At 47.9% G+C, this 24859-nt stretch overlaps 7 protein-coding genes across 7 annotated transcripts; 3 read left to right on the plus strand and 4 right to left on the minus strand.

Moving 5' to 3' along the window:
* Positions 1 to 334: 334 nt before the first annotated feature.
* JR316_0002499 (Trafficking protein particle complex subunit 11) lies at positions 335 to 5098 on the minus strand (the record flags this gene model as incomplete). Its single annotated transcript, XM_047888291.1, has 18 exons — positions 335 to 903; positions 937 to 1065; positions 1143 to 1194; positions 1246 to 1742; positions 1795 to 1958; positions 2012 to 2175; positions 2248 to 2555; positions 2613 to 2676; positions 2731 to 2789; positions 2842 to 2987; positions 3037 to 3173; positions 3221 to 3298; positions 3351 to 3606; positions 3657 to 3799; positions 3847 to 3964; positions 4020 to 4253; positions 4306 to 4426; positions 4486 to 5098. 18 exons carry the CDS (start codon positions 5096 to 5098, stop codon positions 335 to 337), a joined length of 3852 nt encoding a protein of 1283 aa, XP_047753214.1.
* Positions 5099 to 5448: 350 nt separating this feature from the next.
* On the plus strand, positions 5449 to 5889 carry JR316_0002500 (ubiquitin-like modifier hub1; the record flags this gene model as incomplete). The annotated part of the gene is made up of 4 exons (XM_047888292.1): positions 5449 to 5463; positions 5517 to 5547; positions 5628 to 5727; positions 5814 to 5889. The coding sequence occupies 4 exons, from the start codon at positions 5449 to 5451 to the stop codon at positions 5887 to 5889; spliced, it is 222 nt and encodes a 73-aa protein (XP_047753215.1).
* A 3965-nt stretch (positions 5890 to 9854) lies between these two features.
* JR316_0002501 (uncharacterized protein) lies at positions 9855 to 10370 on the plus strand (the record flags this gene model as incomplete). Its single annotated transcript, XM_047888293.1, has 4 exons — positions 9855 to 9914; positions 9968 to 10054; positions 10110 to 10220; positions 10284 to 10370. The coding sequence occupies 4 exons, from the start codon at positions 9855 to 9857 to the stop codon at positions 10368 to 10370; spliced, it is 345 nt and encodes a 114-aa protein (XP_047753216.1).
* A 1068-nt stretch (positions 10371 to 11438) lies between these two features.
* On the minus strand, positions 11439 to 13223 carry JR316_0002502 (uncharacterized protein; the record flags this gene model as incomplete). The annotated part of the gene is made up of 4 exons (XM_047888294.1): positions 11439 to 12103; positions 12168 to 12479; positions 12587 to 12988; positions 13076 to 13223. 4 exons carry the CDS (start codon positions 13221 to 13223, stop codon positions 11439 to 11441), a joined length of 1527 nt encoding a protein of 508 aa, XP_047753217.1.
* Positions 13224 to 14898: 1675 nt separating this feature from the next.
* On the minus strand, positions 14899 to 15573 carry JR316_0002503 (uncharacterized protein; the record flags this gene model as incomplete). Its single annotated transcript, XM_047888295.1, has 1 exon — positions 14899 to 15573. One exon carries the CDS (start codon positions 15571 to 15573, stop codon positions 14899 to 14901), a length of 675 nt encoding a protein of 224 aa, XP_047753218.1.
* Positions 15574 to 15696: 123 nt separating this feature from the next.
* JR316_0002504 (uncharacterized protein) lies at positions 15697 to 17923 on the plus strand (the record flags this gene model as incomplete). Its single annotated transcript, XM_047888296.1, has 3 exons — positions 15697 to 15761; positions 15808 to 16192; positions 16247 to 17923. The coding sequence occupies 3 exons, from the start codon at positions 15697 to 15699 to the stop codon at positions 17921 to 17923; spliced, it is 2127 nt and encodes a 708-aa protein (XP_047753219.1).
* Positions 17924 to 20583: 2660 nt separating this feature from the next.
* JR316_0002505 (uncharacterized protein) lies at positions 20584 to 21160 on the minus strand (the record flags this gene model as incomplete). The annotated part of the gene is made up of 3 exons (XM_047888297.1): positions 20584 to 20676; positions 20745 to 20909; positions 21014 to 21160. The coding sequence occupies 3 exons, from the start codon at positions 21158 to 21160 to the stop codon at positions 20584 to 20586; spliced, it is 405 nt and encodes a 134-aa protein (XP_047753220.1).
* Between the last annotated feature and the right edge of the window lie 3699 nt (positions 21161 to 24859).

The following is a 24859-nucleotide window of genomic DNA, read 5'->3' on the forward strand; positions in this document are numbered from 1 at the left end:
CGGAGTATATGGGGGATGATTTGGAGTCGTGACCTGACTCGTATGTCTAGAGATATTCGCAGAAAAAATGCAGAAGCATACCGTCTATAAAATACAAAGGAGTAGGCAGTGAATCAGGGTTGAGCACAACCAGGGCGAGCCTGTTGTCTCGGGAGAGTGGTGGTGGCGGGAGCAACACATTTAGAGTTTCACCAAAACAGCCATATGTACAAGCGAAACACACCAACACGTGATCCACATCTCCTGTAGCCTTATTTTCGCCATCTAGCATCATGATCATGATCATACAATTATAGCAGACGGTCCATCCAGCTATGAATACAGTACAATGTCATCAAGGCAACACAAGTATCGTAAAAGGCTTCTCATCTGCCTCTTCCGCACTCGTTTCTTTCGGCATGGCAGACTCGGGATCGCCATGCACTGCAGAGGCTTTCCGGGCATCCCATCTAAGATCAATGACCTTGATAGTATCCCCAGTAGAAACGTCAGCAGGTACTCCAGGTTCCCCAGCGCTTTGAGACGGTGAGAGGGGCTTTCGTCTATCTATAACCTTGATCCGTGGTATCTTCACATACCCGCACTCGATTGGTATCATCCTCCACACCAGTTTCTCTTCGGATCCAGGAAGAAGGACAGGCACACGAGCGTTGCGTAGTCCTGACACTACAAATGCATCTAATGAATCGCCCTCCAATTGTACAACAATGTTTGCAGATCGTGTTGGATGATAATTGCGAATCGTGATAGAAAATGACACAGGGACATGCAGAGTGGCTTTGGGCGGCACATCGAGAAGGGCGACCAGATCATTTAAAGGTGGCTGAAGTGATGGCAAAGGGAAGAAACTGACAGCTGTAGGCCCCAATTCGCCTTTTTGAAACACTCTGAGATCATGGGACGCTGTAAGCAAGTATCAATTTGTTAAATACTGACAGACATACCTGCGCCAAGTAACAACGTAACGCCCCGGACCTTCAATTACTTCCTGTTTTGTGTCTTCTTCCTCATTGAGAGAAAAGGCAATCCGGCTGCTTGCACAATACTCGTCGCCGGCCAGGTATTCTGTGGAACGGCAAAGTCAGGTGGCAGTTTAAACTGTTTATAATGATGTTTGCTACCCGCAGGAAATTCGGTTGTACCTTCGTCGTCAATATCGGTCGACGAATTGATAATATACGCGTGCGAATTGTCCTAAAATTACTTCAGCACCACTGTTCTATTGCATATGTCGGTAGAACTTACTAGACGTTCGAGCTCGATACGCTGGATGATAATGCTCCAAGGTCCAGCACACGTCATAACAAAGTTCACCAGAGCCTCGCCTCCCTGCCGGCTGTCCCAGAAAGATTCGTCGAATGTCCTGAGGTCGGCCAAGCCTGACCACGGGTCCAAAGCTCGTCGGTAAACAACGTTATTCGTGATTTGAATCGCTTTGACTGTCGGCACGACGAGTAACTTCAAATGCTCCATAGTGTCATTTCTGGAATCCGTGCGGCCTTCGTCATCTGCCTCTGTCTCCGGACCATCATTGTCCCCATCATCCTCCCTTTCATCGTCGGGTGTCTTCAAAGCTATTTTAGTTCGTGTCTGAACAGAAACATCTACCACTCTATCCCCACCAGCCCCTGTATTAAAGAGGTGTAGAGTTTTTACTGCGCTTGTTCCGGGAACAAGGACACCTAAATGAATGCCTTTGACCAGGCTTGTAGATCGCACGTCGTCAACGACCATCCAGTTGACTGTATTGTCTGTCAGTTTCTATGAGATTATTATTCAAATGTGTAAACCCACCTGCGTCGTCAATTTCCGTCGGCTGGAGCAAAAAATTCACAATCACGTCCAACTCGCGAGTGTCAGTGTTTGTCACTTCAACTTCTATCGGGTAATCCTCATCGAGGTATGAAGGAGAACGGTGGTGGAAGGCGATATGCAAATGATGTTCTCGAAGTTTTACCCTGTATATCAGGTGTCAGCTCGCATAATCGAAAACGTAAGCTGAAAAGCATACAGGGTGGATGAATAGTCTTCTCTCGGGGCATGGATAAACCTAAGTGGATCAAGGGAGCTCAGCCATCTCGCAGGTAACCTTGGGTTAGAGCGTGCTGCACGCGGCTCAGACGTGATATTGATTTTCCAACCATTCTCCTCGATAGAAAGTACGATGGATGAAAGCTAAGAAAACATTCAGGATGAAAGTTATGGTGAAAATAAATCAAATTATCTTGCCTTTATAACACTTGGTACTTCAGAAGATATTGAACCCGTGAAGATGATCGAGCCGGCTTTCGACCAGCGCAGGTCAGCTTTCACAGTAGGACGTTCGTTCTCCGAAATTATGACCTGTCCAATTTGTACAACCTGGACGTCATCCTTTTTCTCCGAGGATTGATGCTCGACGATCACTGGAGAGACGTCGTCGCCAAAGTGAAGCGCAACCCAAGAAAATGGTATTGATGAAATGCCTATTGTGCTTGGAGCGGTCAATGTTACCTGGAAGGCAACCTGTTCCCCAACTTTGACTTCAGGAGACCAGAAAATGACATCCGAGTCAACTTGAAGACAAGTCAAAAAACATGGACTCGTCTATGGAGCCGATATACCATACGTACATATGGGTTGTGCATCCGCCAGATCAATTACCAGCGTTTCATCGGGTGTTGCAGGCACAGTACTCTAAAAGACATTTAAGCGTTTGAATAGCAAAATTAGAAGATAATGCGCACGGACCTTTAATACCGTTACCAAATCTTCTTCCAGTGAATCCGAGTCTTCAAGGTCAGTAGCATCTAAATCGTGGTTCCATATGTGGCACGTATTGCATGTGAGCATGATGCGTACCATGACCCAACATTTCCACCAACAATTTGATGCTCAGTTCAACATCACCCAACTGTTGAGCGCAGGCATACCACGTTGACAAAAGAGGCCTTAACATAGAGTTCCACCTTTCGCGTCTATACGTTTTGGCTATTCGCTCAAAGAACCTAATGGTGCATTAAATATCGCAGTTGATGCCGTTGTAAATATACCCACCGAACTGCCATATCAAATTTTCCTGCCTCATAGTAAGTTTGTGCGATTCTGTACGCAATCCATAGCGTCAAACGCCCTTGGCCTTGATTCGATGCCGAAGAATATTTTTTGAAAAGTTCATATGCTTTTGTATATAGCTGGCACAATTAGGCTGTGTGGAAGAAGTAAAAATGTTGGAAACTACCTCATTGATGATGGCCAGATGTTCAACCTTTTTCTCATTGGAATAACCAGGAGAAAGCGCTATTGGTTTTTGACTTAGCTGTAGGAGATAGTGTCAATGAATGCCCTCAACAATAAAAAAAGCTACGAACCTCGGCATCGGCAATGGCCATGAATCTCTCTCTGCGCATCTCCGTGCACCTTGCTGCCACATAATAATAAAACCCTGGATGCTGCAGAGCATGACTTGGATTGATGCCCAAGGACCGCACAGCATCATATTCAACATTATGTGATGGCCTTGTAGTCTGCTGGGAGGCGGCAGCGCTTGCTGGAACAGGTTTATGTACAGGGAGCACCAAGTTAGATCGTGTCCCTTGTTCTAGAAGCTCCGCAAGAACACGATGTCTGCTGCAGTATTAAGAGTTAGGAGCAAAGGATATACTGAGATTACGCACTGCCGTGCAATCCAGCTCCAAAATTCGAAGGTTTCTTCCCCGATTCCCCATCCCCTAGAGAAATCGCCAAATACTCGGATATGCGCGTTATGATGAGAAAGAGCAAGCGCATGCTCGTTATTGTACAGATATAATTTAACGATCTGTTAGACATCAGCAATAACCATTAAAAGCGTCCACAAAATAATACCTTTATGTTGATACAATCAGCAAGGACCTTGGCTTCTGCCCATCGTTTTGTACGAGGAGGGAGTATTGCTGTAGAACCAAACATTATGGTAAGCATTTCATACGCATCCTGATAATGTCTACACTCATGTGAGAAAATGATGTCTAATGAAGCGATTTCAAGTCGATACGTACTTCAATGCGACCTCGTCTTCACTTCTAAATTCCGCGAAACATGCCATCTTGTATTCATAACGAACTGTCCATCCTTCTGGACGAAGAGGACGTGCGATGGGGAGCCCTCCCAAGGCCACTGCCGTGTTGGGATATGAAGAGATGGCTTGAGAATGTCTATTTCGCTTTCTTCTAACACGCTTTGAGTGAGCTGTGTAATATTCGACTGCTGGTTCGTATAGAGCTTGCTGGAGGCTATCAATAAACCTTTAGCATTACATTTCAACTCAGTAAAAAGAACATATACCTTCTGACAAATTCATTGAGTTCAGATGCGCTCACGGGGCTAAGAACGAAGAGTGCGGCTCTAGAGTCGAGCCCACTTTGTCTTCTAATAAATGTCAGTCTAGCATCCAGAGATGGGTCATCTACACCGCCGCAACAAGAATTGAGTATTTCTTTCATTACGTAAGCAAAATGAACGAACCTAACATCTTTCTACTGGCCATAAGAACCACCGTAAGCTTGATGCCACGTTCGTTCGTGATCTTCTTCCTCGCAGCAACATCTGCGGCAAGTTCAGTATCCTTTTTCCTTTCTTCTGTTTCTCGGTCACGCTCTCGATCGGCATCTGGCAAGTCTAAAGGTGTCCGTGAAACGTGCGGAGGATATTCGAAGATGCGTAGGAACAAAACAAAAACAGAGGGTAAAAGAGAGGTGTGCTTTCTTATCCAAATCGGAGCAATAAGTCCATCAGGGTGAAGTGGGGAAGTAGGTGTGAGAGGAGATAGAGGAGAATGTGCAGCGGAGTATTGGGGATCATCAGGCGCAACTAGCTTTCTTGGAGGAAATTTCACGTCCCTGTCAACTAGGATGACTTGGAAGGATTTATTTTTTTCCGGTTGCCAGATAGCTACCTTTCGTTGTGCCAACAGTGCCTCTCGGAGGCGAAGGGTCAGGACTTGAAATGCATCGTGAGGTTTCGATACGGGTGCAGGGGTACTTGGGGATGCCGGGGGAGGTGCTGGAGGGAGGTCAAGTCCCGCAACAAACATGACCGGTGCCAATTGGGCCAAAAGTTCGGGAGGGTATGAGTTCATCGTTTATAACGCAGTTGACGATCGTAAATGGTAGAATATGATGGCCCTCCTGGCATATTGAACAAACTGTTTAGAAAAAGAGGAAGAACGAAAACATAGAGATCAACTGGCGTCACCTCATAAAGTTAGCTGGTATATTTATTATATATTGAAGGATGGAAATGAATACGCTGGACCCGAGAGAGTTGGTCAACACCGTGTTATTGCCAAGTTCTACTTTCGGGATGACGAAAGGCAATTCATCGATTACATAAGAATTCAATGACCAGCTGTTGCCTACATAGACCTCAATCTGTCTTCAATCCTTCCGTATTCCATTACTTTCTTGCTTGAGATTACAATTGGACTGAATGGCTCTTATCGAGGTGAGATATACTCCTTCCAAATCATGATCGATCTTCCTTGATTCTTGTTTCAGATCATTGCGAATGACCGCCTTGGGCGTAAAGGTTTGTGTGCCATGTACCATTAATTCTTTCATTATCACTCACGGCCTTGTGATTTCCCATCTGCCACGGCATACCTCTAGTCCGCGTCAAGTGTAGCCCTGATGATACCGTCGGCGACTTGAAGAAACTCATTGCAGCGCAAACCGGTACCGATGCTTCAAAGATCCAACTCAAGAAATGGTACGTCGCTTTTTCTCGCTGTTATATTCCTTGCAAACATCGTTATGGTGGTGCCTTCCGATTTCTCTAACTCCTCTATGTCACAGGTACACAACCTATAAAGATCATATCACTCTGGCGGATTATGAAATTCACGACGGAATGAGTCTCGAGATGTACTGATTGTCTGCGATCCTGCCGATTATCCTGCGATTTGAAGTGACCGTATGGATTTGTCCAATCTGGAGGGGTTGATTGTGGATTGCCCGCGAATATCATATTAACAAGAAACAATGTATAGTAATGTGTATCTTTTTACCAAATCGGCAAACCACAACTTGATTATATCAATCTAGTAGCCTTTTTTAGTTTCTGCGCGAACCAAGGCGGCTACGATTTCCATCAACTCAATATTCGGAGCAACTCACTGTTAAACCCAATTCATTTGGAAGCCCGTTTTGCTTATCAACATGCTCCTTCGCAACATAGGCATCCTTTTTCCGATATGCAAGGAGTAGGATTATGGGACCCGTCCAAATCAGCCCCATGATCCATCTGCCCGTCCGCATGGTTGTCATCGGTATTTCCGTAGGCGTATTCCAAGCGGAAAGCACCGGCACCTTAAAAAAGACAATTGCTCTGTGGCTGGTGCGTGAGCGCACCAGAATATCCACGCAGAGTCGCAGACTCAAATTCACCGTCGCTTTCAGAGTTTCCATTGTGAGGTGTGGGCTACTTGGATGGATGAAAGTCCACAAGCTGTGGAGATATCACGTTTTTCCGATTCAAGTTGACTACTCACTGGGAACAACTAGACAAACAGGCTGAAAGTCAGCTTATTCTCTGTATGTAGTCCCTTGATAGCCAAGTTACTTATAGGGATAAGCGGGTTCCTGATTACCAAAATCCTAAATAGCCCAATTAGGGTGACTTGAGCCATAATAAACGACCAATGGAGCCAATCTTTTCGACGCTTACATCGGTTTTCCGATCCAAAAATGCGCGCCGGAGACGCTAAAAAAGAAGGCAGAAGGCCATCTAGTCCCCTACAGGGTTTCTGCCCTTCTTGATTAGCGTCCCTCACTTTCACGTCTTGGCCTCTTTTGCCTTTCCCGCTGAGCTTGCCCACACATTCATTTTCTCTGGTCGAATTGTTTGATACTTTTGCTTGACCCTCGCTCTACTCTTCTAATCCACTACCGCAATTAAATGGCTCTTTCTCGTGTCTATATGCCATCTATAAGCCTCGTTCTAGAAGAAGAACCTCAGTGCTGCATTCTAGAGCCAGAGTCCTCAGTGCTCATACCAGTCGATGTGCCCCCAAAATATGCAAATCATCACCTTCCCTACATTTCGGTATGAAATGCGTTATTACTTTGTGTTATCGCACGGAACTCACACTTCGCGTAGAAACCGGTGAATATGGTTAATGAGGAACTAGAGGGAGACGAGCATTTTTCTTTTGTTGTACATTTCCCTCAAGGCACGGTATGTCGGGAGATTTGCTTGACCACATAATGTGCTGTGTTAATTATGAAGGAATGAATTGGTAGAGACCAACCATGCAGCAATACAACGTTGTCGGCCAGCCAGTGAAAGAGCAGCGACCATATACTTCTCGGGGGCACCCTGATTTCAATGACGCTTCGATACACTCAAACGCGAAGGTCAAGGTAAATTTTGAGTTATCATCTTTTCTTCGGGACTGAACCGTAGTCATTAGCTCAGCATCTCTGTTTTCATGGGTGCCCTCCGTAAACTCTACCCAAGCAAAACAGTTAAAATTTCCTCAACCCTTTAGCAAAAAACAGTTCAGCATATAATCAGTAATCATGTTGTTGGAACATCTTCCCTAATCGCGATGTTGATCATCGAAACATCTACCCCTATGTTTGTATTAATGATGGTCTTTGACCAAGTACCACTTCACTGTATAATCGTAACATATCTATGTACTTGTTTACTATCATTTAGATCTGTGACATACTTACTGTACAGTCTAGGTGTATACCTATCTGCTCATATATAATTAATACCACTTCCGCCCCCCAGTGTGTATACGCATGCCAACTCGTGATTGGATCCATTTGTCAGACGTTCATGGAGCACATCTCTATCCATTCACAGAAGAAATTTGAAGCTGAATTCTGAATTGTCCGATGCACAAGGTCGTGGTCTCCTAGAGGTCGATCTTTAACTGCATGTGGAGACTCCATTTCCTGATGTATGAATATTGCGATCGTTCTAGCTCAGGTTCCACCGTTCCAGTCTTTCCAAGCTTAATCGATTAGAAGGATGAGATCAATATTTTGTCAAGAGGTATTGAAAACAGCAGCCCCCAGAGATGGTTTTATAAACCCACGCTTCACTTTGAAGAGTTTGCCAAGAGTGGTGCTTTGGCCGTTGAAACAACCACAAACAGCTTGCACTTGTTTTCATCATCACTTTTACAGACACTACTTCTTCGTCATTCCACGAAGGCCGTTCGTTACTCACCTGTTGTTCTGGTTTTGAAACCACCCCAAGATTCCTTGTTCCGATCGCAAAAGAGGTTTACGAACGAATGCTGTCGGAACTACGTTACAGAAGAGACAACAATCGGAAGCAATGTATTACGCCGAAACGTCCATCTTTCCTACAAGGTCCCCTGGACATGATGGGCGATGCTATACGCAGCAGTACGAAGTTTGGCTTCATTAAATTGTATCTGCAAGAGCGTACAGGATAGCGCGTCGGAATCGAAGATGGTGAACATGACGTATAAGCATGGCGTGTCAAGTAACCTTGGGTTAACTTAACGAACTCGCTATCCGTCTACCCACCTGCCAGTCGTCACAACGCTCAACAGAGGAGACACAACAATCGATTTCGTGGAATCAAGTGAAATTGATTAATCCTTCATGCAAGCTCCTGGATTTTGGTGTCGCAGTCGCTTGTATCCTGAAGCTTGGCTTGGTCCGGGTGCTCGTGTTTCTCGTCACTGCGGCTGTTCCAATCATGGAGAATCTCGTTTGCAAGGGTAAAATTTGACCTTCAAACTATGCCATCTGTCATTCTTGGAGGACCTAGCGCACGGAATCAGCACGAGGAGACAACAGGAGGGCTCGAAACCCGAGAACATTTACTCGCTCATTACCTTAGAAGCTACCTTTTTCAGTCCTCTGCATGTCTTCGGGAATCATGGATTGAAGATCAGGCCCCCGACTTTATGTACTGTTGAATGTTTCCTATGGCTACGACGGCGGTGGGGCGCCACAACAAGTGGGTGTTGCATGCATCAAAATTTTTTTCTCAGGCTTCGTAGCTTTACAGTTTTAGCCTTGTTAGCTGGCTGTCGGGATTCTTGGAGTTTTCGATATTGGAACAAGGGCATTGTTCGATGGGGCTTTTTATTATACGACGAGCGTGTTCCCTTCTCCAAAGCTCGTCAGTTCTAATATCATCGCCCACAGTCAGTTTTTCAACTTAGCCAACCTGAAGTTCCCTCCCTCTCCCCGAGTTCCTACATCACATTGAATATCTCACTATCTTGGCTTTGCAGACTGTTGCGGCGTTGTTGTTGGCTTCGAGAATTTTGGAAGAATAAAATATCGTTCTCAGAACATGATCATTGAGCTATGGTGATTGTATCCTTGGGAATGAGACGAGAATCTTCAAAGGATACCGTTGAAACAGATGGTAATCTGCTAGTTGGCTACGGCAATTAAACTGAACTGGTATCTAAGAAAAGACAGCTTCTTTGGACGTAATCAATGCGGTGCCGCCTACCTTCAATTAATTCATCATGCCAACATGTTGCATCTAGTCATATACGCAATTATGTGAAGGGCCCGAAGAAAACATTTTTATGTTTCAACTTGTTCCAACACGCCTGAGGCTCCTTCGTTCCTTTCTTTCCTACTACACTCACTATAATATTTCCTGGAACTTGATATTCCATAGACGGTCCTTTCCCCCTTCCCTCCAAACACATTTTAATAGCGGTACATTCATTTTGGACTCTTGGAGTCTTTCATTAGACTATGCATCGTCCTCGCACCTCTTTTCTCCCATCTATCACACAAGTCCTTGAAAACGGATGTCATCAGCCGCGGCCATATTGTGAGGGCTCTTCGTCGGTCTTAATTTGGGTGGACCCCGTCCATCTCATGCCCGTCAGCAGACCCACAAGCACTAAACGTCCACAGACACCCTTGACACGTTTAATGGTACGTGGACGCTTGTATCTCGTCGATTTATAGTTGTCACTAACTTTATCCAGAAAACTATTGATATACAAGGCGCACAACCTGCCCAAGAGGGTGTGGAGCACTTTTCGTACGTTGTATGCTTCCCGGACGAGGCCGAGGTGTGTACTTACCTTCTTTATGGGTATTTACTTAAAATGTATTGTCATCAAACAGGACGACGCCGAATCGAGCGCGGACTTTGTTGCTCGTCGCCCCAATACTTCTCGAGGATTTCGGTTTGCATCAGTTGAGAGTAATGGACTATACTCCAATGATTTTATCAAGGTAAGTAATGCAGTGTTTATGATGTTTGCTTACAAGAAGTTTTAATTTATTATTTCATTGCAGGATAAATTTCTGTTACTCACAAAAGGCGCCCAAAAATTGATACCGACTGCTATGGCAGAAGCTCTCCTTCGAAGGAGATTATCATAGTCCAACCTGGATTTAGATGTTGTGCATTCAGATTACGCTCACCTCTTCAACCCGAACTTCAACTCGAAGTTTGTGTCCTTGGTCCCATCTCGCCTTAACGGTTCTCTTCTTCGCCCTCCTTGTTGGGTGCTATGTCTTGATTGCAGCGCGCCCAACTCAGACGTCCTCCTATATCTGCCCAATCCTCGACTCATTTAATTCAACATACACAATCTTTTTCACTAATTGGTTGTCTATTTCTTGAGCCATCATTTCCCCCTTCCTTTCCTCTCCTCCTACTACTACTACATGGACGCGCCTCCATCCAGCCGCTGCATTGTGAATGACATTCTGAGAATGTCGTCGAGGCACTACTTCCTTTGGAACATATAACATATCTGTTGTCAGCTTTCACTATCACTTGACTCCTTCACTCATTACATCGAACTCACTCCTTGCTTTATTACTCAATTCAACTCTATATTTCAGCAACTTTACTCGCCATGTACTATTATTGTTTCCACCTATTTAAATTGGCTCAGGCCACCCGCTCAATCCTTTTTTTACATGTAATAAGTTATTAAAATATTTACTGTCATAGATATATCTCTCAGTGCCGGGGGTGATGTTGGATTGACTGCTCATAACTACATGCCGTTGCTTCAAATGATAGGGCTTATAAACTGCTTTCAAAAATGATTTTAGTCTTGCATTGCATCGCCCTAAACAATTAGACCCATGATAGATTTATATCATAATTCCCACATATTCCCTTCCATGGGTAAACTACGGTGTCTATTATCCGCCTGGGGATGATGACGGAGGCATTATACACCTTAGACGCTCGTATGTATGAATTTCAATTTCTACCAGTGACTCACTGCAGCATTCACAACCAAAAACCTTGAATAACAATTATAACACACGAAAAGACAGACAATAAGACACCACTAACAAAAAACACACAAAAAAGTTGTCGGACTACATATACATTGGCACACGCTGGAATAGTAACGAAACCATGCAGCAAAATAATACACCCAAGTCAAAAAACCTCTTTTCGTAGTAAGAGTAGTCTTTAAAAAGTTTTCACCCCGAGCCGGACATCTGCGTGGCACCACCACCACCCTGATTATTCAGATTATGCACAACACAACCAGGGTACGCTGGCGGAGGCACTTCGTCCATAAACGGACCCACGCTGCTCGGTGCACCACCGGCATCGGACTCTTCGTAGTGCTGATGGTGCGATTGCGATTGTAATTGCGACTGCGACGGCGGCGGCGGAAGTGGAAGTGCTCTATTACTCAACGTGCCAGCGCGGCCGAATACAACGGCTCGAGGGTCAATTTGTTGCATTTGCTGTTGTTGTTGTTGGCGCTGATTATATTGGTGCTGTTGCTCAGCGACGAATTCTGCATGTTTTGAGCTCGACCCGCCAGTTATTTGTCCACCAACACTAGACCCTGCACCGGCAGCACCATTATACTGGTACATATACGACCCATAGCTTCCATGCGCCTGCGAAGAGCTCTCACTAGCATGGTGATACACCGACGCGGATGCAGACACAACGCCTCTGCTCGAGTCGTAGTAGTTGAACGGCGATGAGAGCGATGTAAGGCTGATATTACTGCTTTCGCCCGTTGGCGAGGTATCCAAAGACGGCTCCGTGTTGCTCTGCGGCGCTAAATTGGAGGTCGATCCGCGCGCGATGCTGAATGGTGTAGGCATCGTACGCTTTACTCCTCTCCCTGCATGGCATAGCAAAAAAGTATAAGCATCACAAGCATAATGTAAGGGTTAAATTGCACATACATCTCGACCCCACCAAGCCCTGAGCTCCTGTACCACCACCACCATGGATAGCAGACTCGTCCAGATACGCCGACATCGCCCTCTGCGACTTTTTCCTCCGATAAAATAGCAGAACCAAAGCAATAAGCGCAATAGCCAGCAGCGCGCCAAGTACACATCCTACAATCGCAGCCACAGGCGGCGTGGCGCTGCTAGACTTCTGCGCGTCTGGCGAGGACCCTGTGTCGGAGTCGTTCAGCTTCGCACCAGCAGACGATGATGGTTCAGGACTGGTATTGGAGTTTGTGGGTACTGCCACAGTCCCGGTTTGCACTGTAAGGTCCGAGGATGTCAGAGAGACGGAAGAGGACTGCGCTACGATTATATTCCTCGCGAATCAGCTTGGGCAAGCAAAAGACAAAACAGCAGAAGCGACTCACACGATTGACCGCCTGTACTCGTCACGGACGACGACGACGACACCGCACCACTCGACTCAGACACAACCACAACAGACGTCACCGTCGACTGCACCGTCGCCGTCCCACCCACCACCGTCTTCGTCTGCGGCACCGCAGCGCGCGACGACGGTGCGTTCCCCGTCGTCGGGTCATAGTCAATGCGGTCAAGCCGCAAATACGCGTCGTTGCCCGTATTCGTCATCGTGACGAGGTGCGAGCCATACGGGAGCGGGCCCGAGTCCCAGAACGTCGTCTGCCACTGCACAGGCGGCGTCGTGGCGTGTGCGATGCGCACCGGCGCGCCGCCGTCCACTACGAAGGACGCCTGGCTCAGCTGCCCGTCGCCCGTCGGGATCGTGCATATAAATGCGATGCGCGTGCCTGTGCGGAGGAAGATGATATTACTATTAGTATGCGGTTGGGTTTCGGTGGTGGACTCCTGTGTAGTGTAGGGAGGGAAAAGCGTACCTGTGAACCGCACGCGCGCGCTGGAGACGATGGTCGATGTTGAGTGCATGGTGCCGTGCCAGTTTCCGTCGCTCGTGACGAGCTCCCAGCCGTCCGAGTATATGATCTGCGGGTCGTTGTCGTCGATCGAGCCCTCGTATAGAGACATTGCGCTGGAGCCAAGCCTAAAGAGTTTTTTTGTAGAACAATAAAAGAATGAATAGGTAGATTCGAAAGGAGTGTGGTTCACAGAGATAGGGATGCTGTATTGGTTCTGCCCGTGTATGCGCCTATGTCAATAGTACAGCATGTCAGCTAGCCATCATGCAATTTGAAGGCCCATATGAAGAACGAGGGCACACAGACACACCTTTAGACCAGATACAACAAAGGACGCCGACGACCCCAAGCAAAGAAAGCCGGGATACACGACAGGAAAAGAAAGGGCAAAGTACAAACTACTGAAACGCCCCCGTCCCTTAGTCGCGCCCATTGCGTACTTGACCCGCCCATCGTGCGAGCTCCTAATCCTATTCAGGCCAGGTAACATCGTACCCTAGACAGATATCAGGAACCCTCCAACGGTAAAGCATCAGAAAAGTGCACTTACGGTGTAGCATAGACGCCGAAGCTGTCATCTGGAGTCTGGACGCGTTCGTTCGTTGCTACACGAGCCCTGCAAGTGTGAGCGGGACCCATTCACGCTGTCGTGCGCTTCCGCGCAGTTTTGTAAGAGCAAATCATATTGCAGGAGCCAGCCATTGTGCCGTTAGGTTCGATTTGTTTATTCATGTCGGTGGCCTCGCGCGAGTCGCACGATGTCGCGCTTTGCAAGGCCTTCATCATGTTTGCCGAAGGACAAAAGGGTCCGCTTAGGTTCCGCTGATGTCAACGGTGATCCTTCCCAATTTAGACACGCGGATGCAAATATTAATAGTAGCTTTAGGGGTGGCTGATTGATGGCATCTACGGCTACATAGGGGCTCAGAGGGGACAGTCAACGACTTGTTGAAGGCTGAAAGGCTTTAACTTGCGACAAATAGAATCTGCGGTACGTGCATGGCCTACGAGAATAGCATATGTAGGTGACTCCCGAATATAACTTTCTGTAGTTTTGAACAGACAGGGGGAGAAATTCAATTCTACAGTTGCCAAAGGACATTTTGAAAGTTCGGGGTGTCGCGCAGGCATCGCTGGAAGCGCACTGCAGCTTCAGCGCTTACATGCATCAACCTGTCTCCTGTCTCTCTGACATGTGCAAACTCCGTGTAAACACTTACCTCCGGATAAGGGAGCCCACTGACCAAACATGGCAATTTCGTCCATTTCAAGCAAAGGTGGCGTAAACGGGTCGTTCGTGAGATTGATGTCAGTGTCAATCATTGATCCACAACTCGACCTTGTTAAATTTTTCTGCTTTTTTCCTCCTTATCACTTTGGAAACCTGAAGTTACACAGTCAGAGTGGCAGTCCGGCTCAAGCACTGTGCTAACTTTGAATCGATGCCTCGAGTCCATGTGCTTGTGCTTAAAATAGCCTGAACAGTTAAGGCTTGCCAGGCTCATCGAGCGAGTAAAATTGGTACATAGATGATGTATATATTTACAAGTTGGGTCACGCTGGGGTTGGTGGGTCGCTAGTAGTCGTTAGTAGTCGTTAATGGTCGTTAGTGCTGGTCCGTCCGTGTGTGATGTGGGTATCTTGGTAAAATACAATTACTTGTCGGAAGTGATGTCGATGAGATGTGCGTGGTGGCGACTATGCCTGCGCCGATGGCGGGGGATATCCTTTGGATGCCTGATGACAACATTTAATAATAAAGACGCATATATCTACGTCATCACTCACCTTCGGACACCAAGACAATAGCACGCCCTGGCGGAAAGGGCGATAAGTGCCAGCCATGTAAGGATAGTGCCCACCATGATCATCCAGAATGCTGGCCCAAAATTAAAGGCAAAGTGTATGCTCCCATCTGCGACGTTCTTCAGCTGTGATCTGGCCACCAGTACGAGGGCAAGATCGATGGCGAGTGCGGCGGATGCGAGGAGGGCGGTGACGACACTCAGGATCAGGGCGGTAATCGCCATCGGGTGTGAGGCAAGAAATAGAGAGAAGAAGAGGGGGAAGAGGGAGACGGCTGCTGTGATGGGGTGAAGGATGAGGATGGCAAAGAGGGCCTGCTGAACGGCGTCGACGATGGGTTGGGAGAGGCCCGGGACGTCGGTGGCTACGAAGGAGGGGATGGTGTATCCCAGGGTGGGACCGACGCAAAGAGGAGTGACGCCGAGAGCATTGTATGCGCAGAATCCCCAGATGCCGAAGCGCAATTCTGTGGCGAGACTGAGCGGGGCAGATTCTGGCGGGGGTGCAGTGGAGACGAGAGAAAAAAGATAGATGGGCTTGATGATGGTGAGAGACAGCGAGACAAATAGAAATAGCAGACAGGCAGAGAACAAAAGAGCGACGGCGAGCAGAGAGACAGGCCTGTAGAGGGCCAGAGGGCGATGGGCGAACATGGTGGATCCACACCAGAGAGAAACAGGGGCTGGCGGGCCGGGCTCATTAGAATGTTTGTGTGTGTTTGGCAGGGGAGTATGTTGTGGAGGCGGCGATAGAATCTGTGTGTGGCCACAGCGACCATGTCTGCGATACTCGTCCTGTGCTCGCTGCTGCACATCGTTGCTGCAGACGACAGCACGTCAGAGTATGTCCACAGATCCTTTGTCTGACTGCTACTGACTCTCTGCTAGATTCCAGCATGACCCCTACCTCGCCTTCCGTCCACAGTTCGCCCGTTCCCTCCCCGTCCAGATCATGCTCACCGGCGTCGTCCTCACCCTCGTCGCCGTCCTTTTCATCCATCTCATGTTCACCGCTCAGTATCACTGGCCTCTCGCCCCCGTAAACTATGTTCTCCAGCTCTCCGGTGTCACCACTCTGCTCATCTCTCTCATCGCTACCATCCATGTCGTTCTCTCCGCCACCTTTGCCGAGAGCGAAAAGTGGCCTTATATGCTCTCATACATCGCCGTCAATGTTCCACCCCTCGACATCGATACCAACACAGAGGGCTGGTCCGTCGCAGAGAGGGCCACCTGGCTCGTTATGAATGCCTCAACCTCGGGTCTCATCCAGGTATTGTTTCTTCTAGCTCCATCTTATTTGCATCTGATCACTTTATTTCCCAAGATAACACACATTCAATTTCTCACTCTACTCTATCCCTCCAAGCTCGAGGGCCGTCTCATCTTCGCCCTTCTAGGGCCCCTCGCCGTCGTCGCTGCCGTCATGCAGCTCCTTCCCATCAGCGGCAACACCTACGTCAACAACATTGCTTCCGCCGTCCGCAACGTCTGCAACGCCACCCTCTCCCTCCTCTTCACCCTCTCCCTCTTTATCTGGGGTCTCCTCGTTAACCGCCGCCAGGCCTGGCGCACAGACGGCGGCACCGCTGTCTTTGGCTGCGCCGCCCTCTCCCTCGCCGTCGTCAGTACCGCCCTCAACTTCCTCTACGTCCACAAGGAGGAAGAATTCGTCTGGCTCCCTGCCCTCATGTGGGCCGTCGTTCTCTGGCAGAGCTTCCTCGGCTGGTGGTGGTGGGTCGGCGCTGGCTCGGGCGGCGCCTTTGCGAGCGAAGACGAAAATATGGAGGACAAGCTTCGCAGGCAGGCTAAGCGCGACGCCCGTCGCAGGGAAAAACGTGAGAAGAAGAAGGAAATGGGCAGACTGCGAAGCACCATGCTCGCACGAAGCGAGTCCCGGAATGGGACAGGCATGCTAGCTGTACCCACGTCCTCTGCGTCCGCGTCGGGCCAGTCCCTCTCGCGCTCCTCCAACGCGTATCTGCGCCATGGCGTATCCCCATCCTCTATCGCCCCGCGCGAAATATCTCAGACCAACTCGAGCGAGCCGCTCACCGCTTCCCCTACCTCCCCCCGCACTAACACCAACACCAACACCAACTCGACCTCGCTCAGCGACACAACGACCTCCGCATCGTCTTACGCCTCCTCCTCCCTGCGCACGCGCCCGAGCGGCCGTCTGCCGCAGTACCTCCCTGGCGTCGTCTGGCGCTGGTACGCGTCGCTGCGCCGTGAGCACAACGCCGCCGCGCGCGTGCAGGCCGCCGAGCGTGTCGAGCGGATGCGCGAGATCGGCGCGGTGCCGGCTGGGAGTGCGGGTGCTGGGCCGAGCGCTAGTGCGGCGGGTCCAGGATCAGGGGAGATGGGCATCGAGATGACGGATGTGAGCACCCGAAATGCGGAGGACGATCCGCTTACTGTGGAGAAAGCTGCGGCACGCAATGCTAGTGCCAATAACAACAAGAATAACAATGCTAATGCTAGTGGTGCTGCTGGTGCGCGTCGAGGGCAGGTCGAGGTGGTTGGGTGGGGATGGGGATGGGAGGGCTTTGGCTGGCGGCGCCGGCAGAGGCGCGCCGAGCGCGATACGGATGCCCAGATGGAGCGGGACTTTGAGTTCGAACGACAGGGCCGCAGTCGGGGCCGTACGCGACGGAGAAGGGGGGCGGAGGAGAATGGGAGCGGGAGCCAATGGTCATCTGCATCGTCTTCCGATCCATCAGACGAGGAGGAGGAGGAGGAGGAGGAGGATGATATGTATGTTTCTGATGAGGATAGGCGTGCGAGGCGGCGCGAGCGCGAGCGGGAAAGAGGGAGAGATCGGGTGCGCCGGCGGACGGCTGCTGCACAACAACATCAGGAACAAGAAGCGCAGGCGCAGGCGCAGGTTGTCCCTAATGCACCTACGGGCGCGGAACCCGTCGCTGCTACCCGTCCGCGCTCTGTGTGGTGGTGGGGTCCGCTGTGGCGCTGGCGGTTACAGGACTCGACGGTGTACAGATGAAAAGTCTCTTTGTTTTGTGCATTTTTTTTGTTTTTTTTTTTTGCAGAGTCGGATTCCTTGCCTCATCTGGCCTCTTTCGTTTTGTTCTCGCTGGGGATTTAGGCTTGGATTATGGGAAGGTTTTGCGGCGTGTACTATACATGCATGCATGCACTTGTGGATATTGCCATAGGGTTATTTGGCGGGGCTCGATAATATTAACGGGCGACTGACAATCGACGACCGACGACCATCGAAGACGCCCGGAAAGCTTGCTTTATTTAAAACATATTCCGCTTTTCTTCCCATCATGGTTTTTTGCCCGGACCCGACAAAAAAAAAGTCAACTCGGGCAGACGACCATCGACTATCGACTGTCGACTATCGAAAAGCCCCTGAGCTTGCTTGCTTTATTTACAGTTTCCATGTTGGTTCAAATATTGGGGTTGTTTGGGTTCAAATCAATGGATTTGGGAGTCCAAATTTGGGATTCGAGGTTTTTCTTTTTTGTGAAGAGGGGTGTTACAGGGCAAATGTCAAAATTGCAAAAAAAGAAAAAAGAAAAAAAGAAATGGGATTGTCATTGACAGGCTGAAGAAAGAGGAGAACAAAGGAAATTGAAAACGAGAAAGAAAAGAATGAGTGCGTAGGCGATGAATCTGTAAGATCGGCAGGACAAGGACAATGACAATGACGAGGCTATGATCATGAAAAGATGTGAGCGTGGGTGGACGCGTACCAGGACTGGCAGGACGCACTGCATATGCCGTAACAAATTCGACCCAGAAACGAAGATATCGCGATTTACCTTTTCTGCGTTCCTCTAGACTCTTTGCTTGTTTGGTTGGTTGTGCCAAATCGCTTTTCGTGATTGGACCGCCACGAATCGGTATCCCAGCACAGTGACACCCTCGATCTAGGACCTATGTTCTGTCAGCTTCTTGAATCTTTACAGATTCCGTCCTTGTTCACAAAAAAATGTGTAATGTGTCAAAGGCTTCGCGAATCTCGACCTACTTTTCAAATCTTTCACTGGACTGGCCTTTCAAATAACCTTTCGATCTATCGTAATTATAAGCAGCCTCCATGCCGAGTAGCGCCTTTTTACAATGACGACTAAGGACCGCATGCCTATTCCCGCCACCCCCACATCTACCCCTAAAACGTAGAATGCGGTCACTTCGCTCCCTGCTTTCTGGCCTCGTGCTTCATCTCGTTTATCTGCGATCTGCGATCTGCGGTATACATGCAGTACGAGAAGGCGATACCGGGAAACTCGAATTCTTCAAGTCAGAAACGAATCACGTCGATTTTGGCTCTCTCCTCTTTTCCACTTTTCCACTTTTCACTTTTCACTTCTTGCTTTTTGCTTTTGTCTCGCAGAAGATCTACTTACGGCCGGTCGGTCGCGCCAATCCAATTTGCTATCTATTCGCGATTGGACAGTCCCAAATCCGTATTCACTGTTCAGAGCGGTGATTATTTTGATTGGGTCCCAGGGTGCTTCTTTTTAGATTTCGTCGACCGCCCGTTCTCAATGCTGTACCATGTCCGAAATTTTTTTTAAAAAACACCATACTATTACAACCACGTACCCGCATCTAACCCCGACCTTTTCCCATTTCCTATACTGTCGCCCCGTTTTCTACCCTCTGCCTTTATCTCCCTCATTTCTGGTATATGTGTTGTCCTCGCTGTCCTATCTGTTCTGTTTCTGTGCTTAGTGTAGTGTAGTGTATCTGGTCGCGCCCGTCTCGTTGCTCTCATCTGATTCGATTGATCTGTTGATTTTGATTTTTTTTTTAGTTAGCTTGGTTTCTTGACCTACAGTACACATCTACCCCTTTTTATCCTGCAGTGCTTAGACGTAATATCTTATCCTTTGCTTCCCGCGCCTTAGGGCCCTCATTAGTATGATCACACCGCCGCCGATTACACCTGTCTGTTTTTACCCTCCACCTCTAACACGTTGTGTATCATAGATCAATCGAATTTTGCATCTTGTCAACGAAATTATGGCTATATTCGTATTTTCCAGGAAAGAGAATATTGCAAGTGAGAACTCGTAAATTTTATGTACATGATTCGAATTGCTACGACAGCGACAATGATAGTTTAAAACGACAGTACAAGACTAAAAAAATGCTAATTAAGATACCAAGAAACTAGGAGAGTAATAACCAACAAGGCAGCATGGACCGTTGTGAAGTGATAAAAACGGAACAACAGATGATTCAGAATGTGCATATATGACAACGACAGCTATGAGAAAAATCTAACAAACCGACGATCGATGGTCTTAGTAAGTGGCAGTATACCGCGTAGACCGCCGTGCAGGAGATGAACGGTGATAATTATATCAAAATGAAGGGTCTTTTTTATTATAGCTCGGCACCGGGTTGAATTTTTTTCACTTCGAACAATGAACAGTGTGTGCGAGGGATGTGGGTTGGGTTCCAGTAGATGACCAAGGGATATATACAACAAGGGCCAGGGCGCTTATTTTTCAAGAAAATTTGGCATGTTCGAGGGGGCTGTGGGAAAGGGCCTCGAAGTTGGCTTTTCTGTGGCTTGAATGGGGCATGAGACCGATGGGTGGATATGATACAGGCGGAATTTTGCGAACAGGTGAATGTTCGCGTCTTTGTTGCGATTTGACGCGGTGGATTTTTTTAGCAGAATTACTGGTTTCGAATAACTTGGCGGATCCACCTCTCGAGAACCATAACAGGGAAGAGCCGACGGAATGCTGCGGCTAGAGCTCGAAGTTTCGCCTACAGGTACAGGAAATATCGTCCGTCAACACTACGAATTATGAGAAAAGTTGATCTCTCCACTTTACCTTGATAAATCCATCTCCTCCATGGGCCGCGTTGGCGTTTGGATTCGGGTGTGGGTTTACCACGGGCGCCTGTTGGTTTTGAGCCTGTAGTATCTGGCCTTGCACCGGGCCAGCTTCTCCTCTTCCTGCGTGAGATTCATCTGAAGCATCGTCGCGATCTTGTACCTTGAGAACCACAGTCAGCTTGAATGTTCAATTGTTTATATTAATTTGAGAAAATCCCGCAGCAGTGGGGTAAAATAGGAAACGCAGCAAAAAATGCCACTCACCTCCTCATTCTCCTCTGGCTGAGCCTGAGCATGTACTGGACGTACGCCAGGAAGATGGAGCCCTTCCACCGCATCGCGGTGAGTTGGCACGAAAGGGTGCCCAAGCTCGAGGACTTGGCGGATAGATGCCAAGGGGCTGCAGGCCATGGAATCGTTAATGAAGAGGATAGAATTTAAAGTCAAAAGAAAGGACAGGCGGCCGCGTCGACCTGCAGCAAAACAAAATTGTTGAAGTGATAAAAGAAAAATGGGGTGAGGGATATTAAATCGAGGAACAAAATCGATCAGATGAACACAATGAAAAGCGGCTAGTTCTGAAAAGTTAGATTGACGAATGCCGCTCTCCTAGTATTCACACACACACACGGGTTTTGCAACAAACCAAAATCATCCTCATGACAATGGTCAATGACGATACATGCCAATTCCCGTTATTTGCCATTCTTTCGAACTCTGCAAAAACTACATAGTTTGGAATCAACGGAGACACGCGTCAGCACACAAAATTAGCACCAAAAAATGATTGGGACCGGCACTGCCAACTAACATGCATACTCGAAGTGTCACGGACTTCCCTTTCCCTTCCCCAAATTTGACCATCTACGCAGAGGCGGACCTTGTTACTCGACTTGCCCGTATTGTTACCCTCAGCAAGGTATAAAGATGGTTCGACGGCTTCCAAAACTCAACACCCAGATGAACATCTAGAAAGGATTTGACGCTCAATGGCATTTGGAATACCAACAACAATGTACCCACTTGTCATGCATGAGTGAGTCGCATTGATCCAGTATGTGTTGTTGTCGGAGACAGATCTTGCGGGAGGTAGAATCACTCTTTCGCTAGGCCGAATTCGACGTTCGATATACCAGCAAACAGCTACCAAGGACCTCCGACCAACCGACCTCGCCTGGTTGGATCAATTTTGTATTACGACTTGAAGACATTCCATATACCGTGAGTATCTGTCCGCCTATCGAAACAAAGGACTATTGCCGGCAAAGCCTGTTCTCGACGTATTCATAACACCTTGTCCTGGAGCGTTGATGGCTACGAAGTCCGTCCCAAAAATACATTTTACCGAACCCGACATCCTTCTAAAACAAGAACTTATGGTCGCAGCCAACCAATTCTTCTCATGTCGGGAAGATTGACAGCAGCATTGGTTAAATGTACTCCACCAAAAGAACCATGACCCACAGGTGTTGCAAAGGGACAGACTTCGAGGAAGGATATACGTCGACAAAATTTTCAATAAGTGCTCCAGTGAAGCGAGAAGGGCGTGGCCAAAATGTCAGCAATCGATTGCTCTGGTTGATAGACCGCAAATTATCGAAAGATTTCAAGGCTGGTCCAAGCATTCCGAGAGCTGCCCGGGAGTGTCACTCCCAGAATTGATCCCCATGGCTAGAACTCTTAACATGGACATCTCCCGACTTGTGATCAAAATTCGAATTTGGACAAAACAAACATAGAATGTTGTTCCACGGGAATATTAGGATCGTACCCCCATCACGACTAGGAATCGGTGGGCGTATTCGAACATGCCCATGATTGACGTTAGCGGTGCATTGATTTACGCAGTGGAATAGCCTGTGTCCATTCCGTCTCGAAGTCGTGGAAATGTATAACTGGAAGTGGGCGACCTTCCTAAACACCCACTCAGCAAGAGTCTCTCTCCAGGCGTTTCTACCACCTTCTCTTTCTGGATCTGCACCATGAAGATCAATCTTACTTGTCAACCTGTGTCTGTAATCCTCAAACGCGACTTCCCATCCTCTACAGCCTTGACAGTCATTCAAAGCCAACATTGGTCTCCTGGGAGACGAAGATGCTTCGAATATCGTGATTTATTCGTAATTTATTGTTAGCTGGAGGTCTGAGATAGATTTGCTGGTTAATGTGAGAAGAGGTATTCCGCATCGATGTTTTGTTGTTGGCTCCGTATTAATCATGCTGTTCTTAGTCAATAAGACAACTGCAAGGCTGCCCAGACAGGACAGGCCTGAGTTGCAATCCAGGACGGTCGCGACTGCCGAGTACCAGAAAACGCATGGTAGGAACAATCCTGATTCAGCCCTGTCACCCTCCATTTAATCCTAGAAGCCTACTCTTTTCGTGGATGGCTACTGCTATGGTCTTCCTCCAAGTGTGATATTGATACGTCACATGATTGATGTCACGTCCAATTAAAATGGATCAGAGGAGTCATTCTTCGTTTTTCTCTTCGAATGTGTGATCTGGCGATATTAATTGCATTAACAGGCCCTGTTCGTAATCCTGTAAGGCGTGCTTCAAGATCAGCAAGTCCCTCAAAATACAAGACAACAAGAATAAATTCTGGCAAAAGCATAATGGCCCTCCAATCCAGAAAGCAAAGTCAAGCGCGGGAGAAAATGAGAAGGAAGTGCCAACCACCCAGCCAGTGGATGCCAGAAACACGCCAGAACAGAGAATATAATCCTAGCAAAATCTGGACAAGAAGAAACCACAACGATTTGGTTAAAGAGCAAAGGACTTACTATTGACAGGATGTCATCTTGCGTTGAGCTGAACTCTCGACGCCCACAACACCACAATCTCATATTGCATGTGTGGAGGTGAGGAGTTGCACGAAAACACCAAGGACTCCAGGGCCTGTTCTATGGTTCACGTTGGAGGATGTCCCAAAACGCCATGTTCAATAACTGCAGACAGGTAAAAAGACTTTGCCCATTATTGCGGGCATATCCATGCGTCTGTATGATGATCCAGTTCCTGCATAAAAGGCCATGTATTTTGTCCGAATCCATTTCTGTGGGCGATGTGGGCTGTTATGCGACGTTCTAGAACAGATCGCGGAAAAACAATGTCCTGTGGCGGCACACAATATCCAACACCAAGGACGACCGAGATCTGTCGAAAAAGCGGTTGCTGGCCGTTGACTGGCTATGGCTTGTGTTCGGGTGCAACTTGCGGATGATGATAGAAAGAAACACGCCGTCATATTCCTAGTCTCCTAATCTCATCCTACACCTCTACTCACAGCGTCAAACGCCTCGAGCAGCTTTGCTACCAGTGTGCCATTTACTGCGTTGAGTCGCCCAAAGACATAGATCACCGGTGGAGTAATGACCTGGAAGGTAGGGGGTGCCGCCAAACACATATTCATCGCGCTCATTATTTTGCGTCCACAGCATGGTGTCAAAGCTGGTATTGACGTCAATCGTCTTTCTGGTAAGGTTTGAGCATTGACGGACAGTGAAATCGGTTGATGAGGCTCATTGTCTCATCTTGTGGCACCGCGCTCGAATTCGACACACCGATTTGAAACCAAACTTGACTTGCATTGTGAACGATATCGCAATATCTGGTCTGTGCGAGACAATAAAAAGTATATGCTCCAATGGAACAAAAATGACTGAAATGCGATGTTGAAAGATTGAAAGAAAAAGTAGCGGAAGAAGACCCATCACGGGGGCACAATCCAGGCCGGCGTCTCGCCGGTTCGCCCAGCCGTACCACTTCCACTACATGAATGCCACTGCCGCGGTTTAACCTTCAATAATACGTTTTCAATACTTCAAGCCGCTGCCTTTTTCAAGTAAACCAGCATAAAATAAATCCTCCACATGCTAATTCAAAGAATTTCCGGTGCGAAGTATTCAAGTTGGTAATTTACGCTCGAGTGAGTCAAACCATCAATATTTGCATTTTTGTTGACTTTGCAGGCATTATAGGCATTAGCAAACGTAGGGTATAGATAAAAACGCGCGAACCATTTGATCAACCAAAATCGACTACCGATCCTTAAAAGAACTGAAATTTTTTGTTCTGCTGTGTACTTATTGGCGAACCTAGTTTACC

This window comes from Psilocybe cubensis, chromosome 2 (genome assembly GCF_017499595.1).
Source record: "Psilocybe cubensis strain MGC-MH-2018 chromosome 2, whole genome shotgun sequence".
Lineage (NCBI taxonomy): Eukaryota > Fungi > Basidiomycota > Agaricomycetes > Agaricales > Agrocybaceae > Psilocybe > Psilocybe cubensis.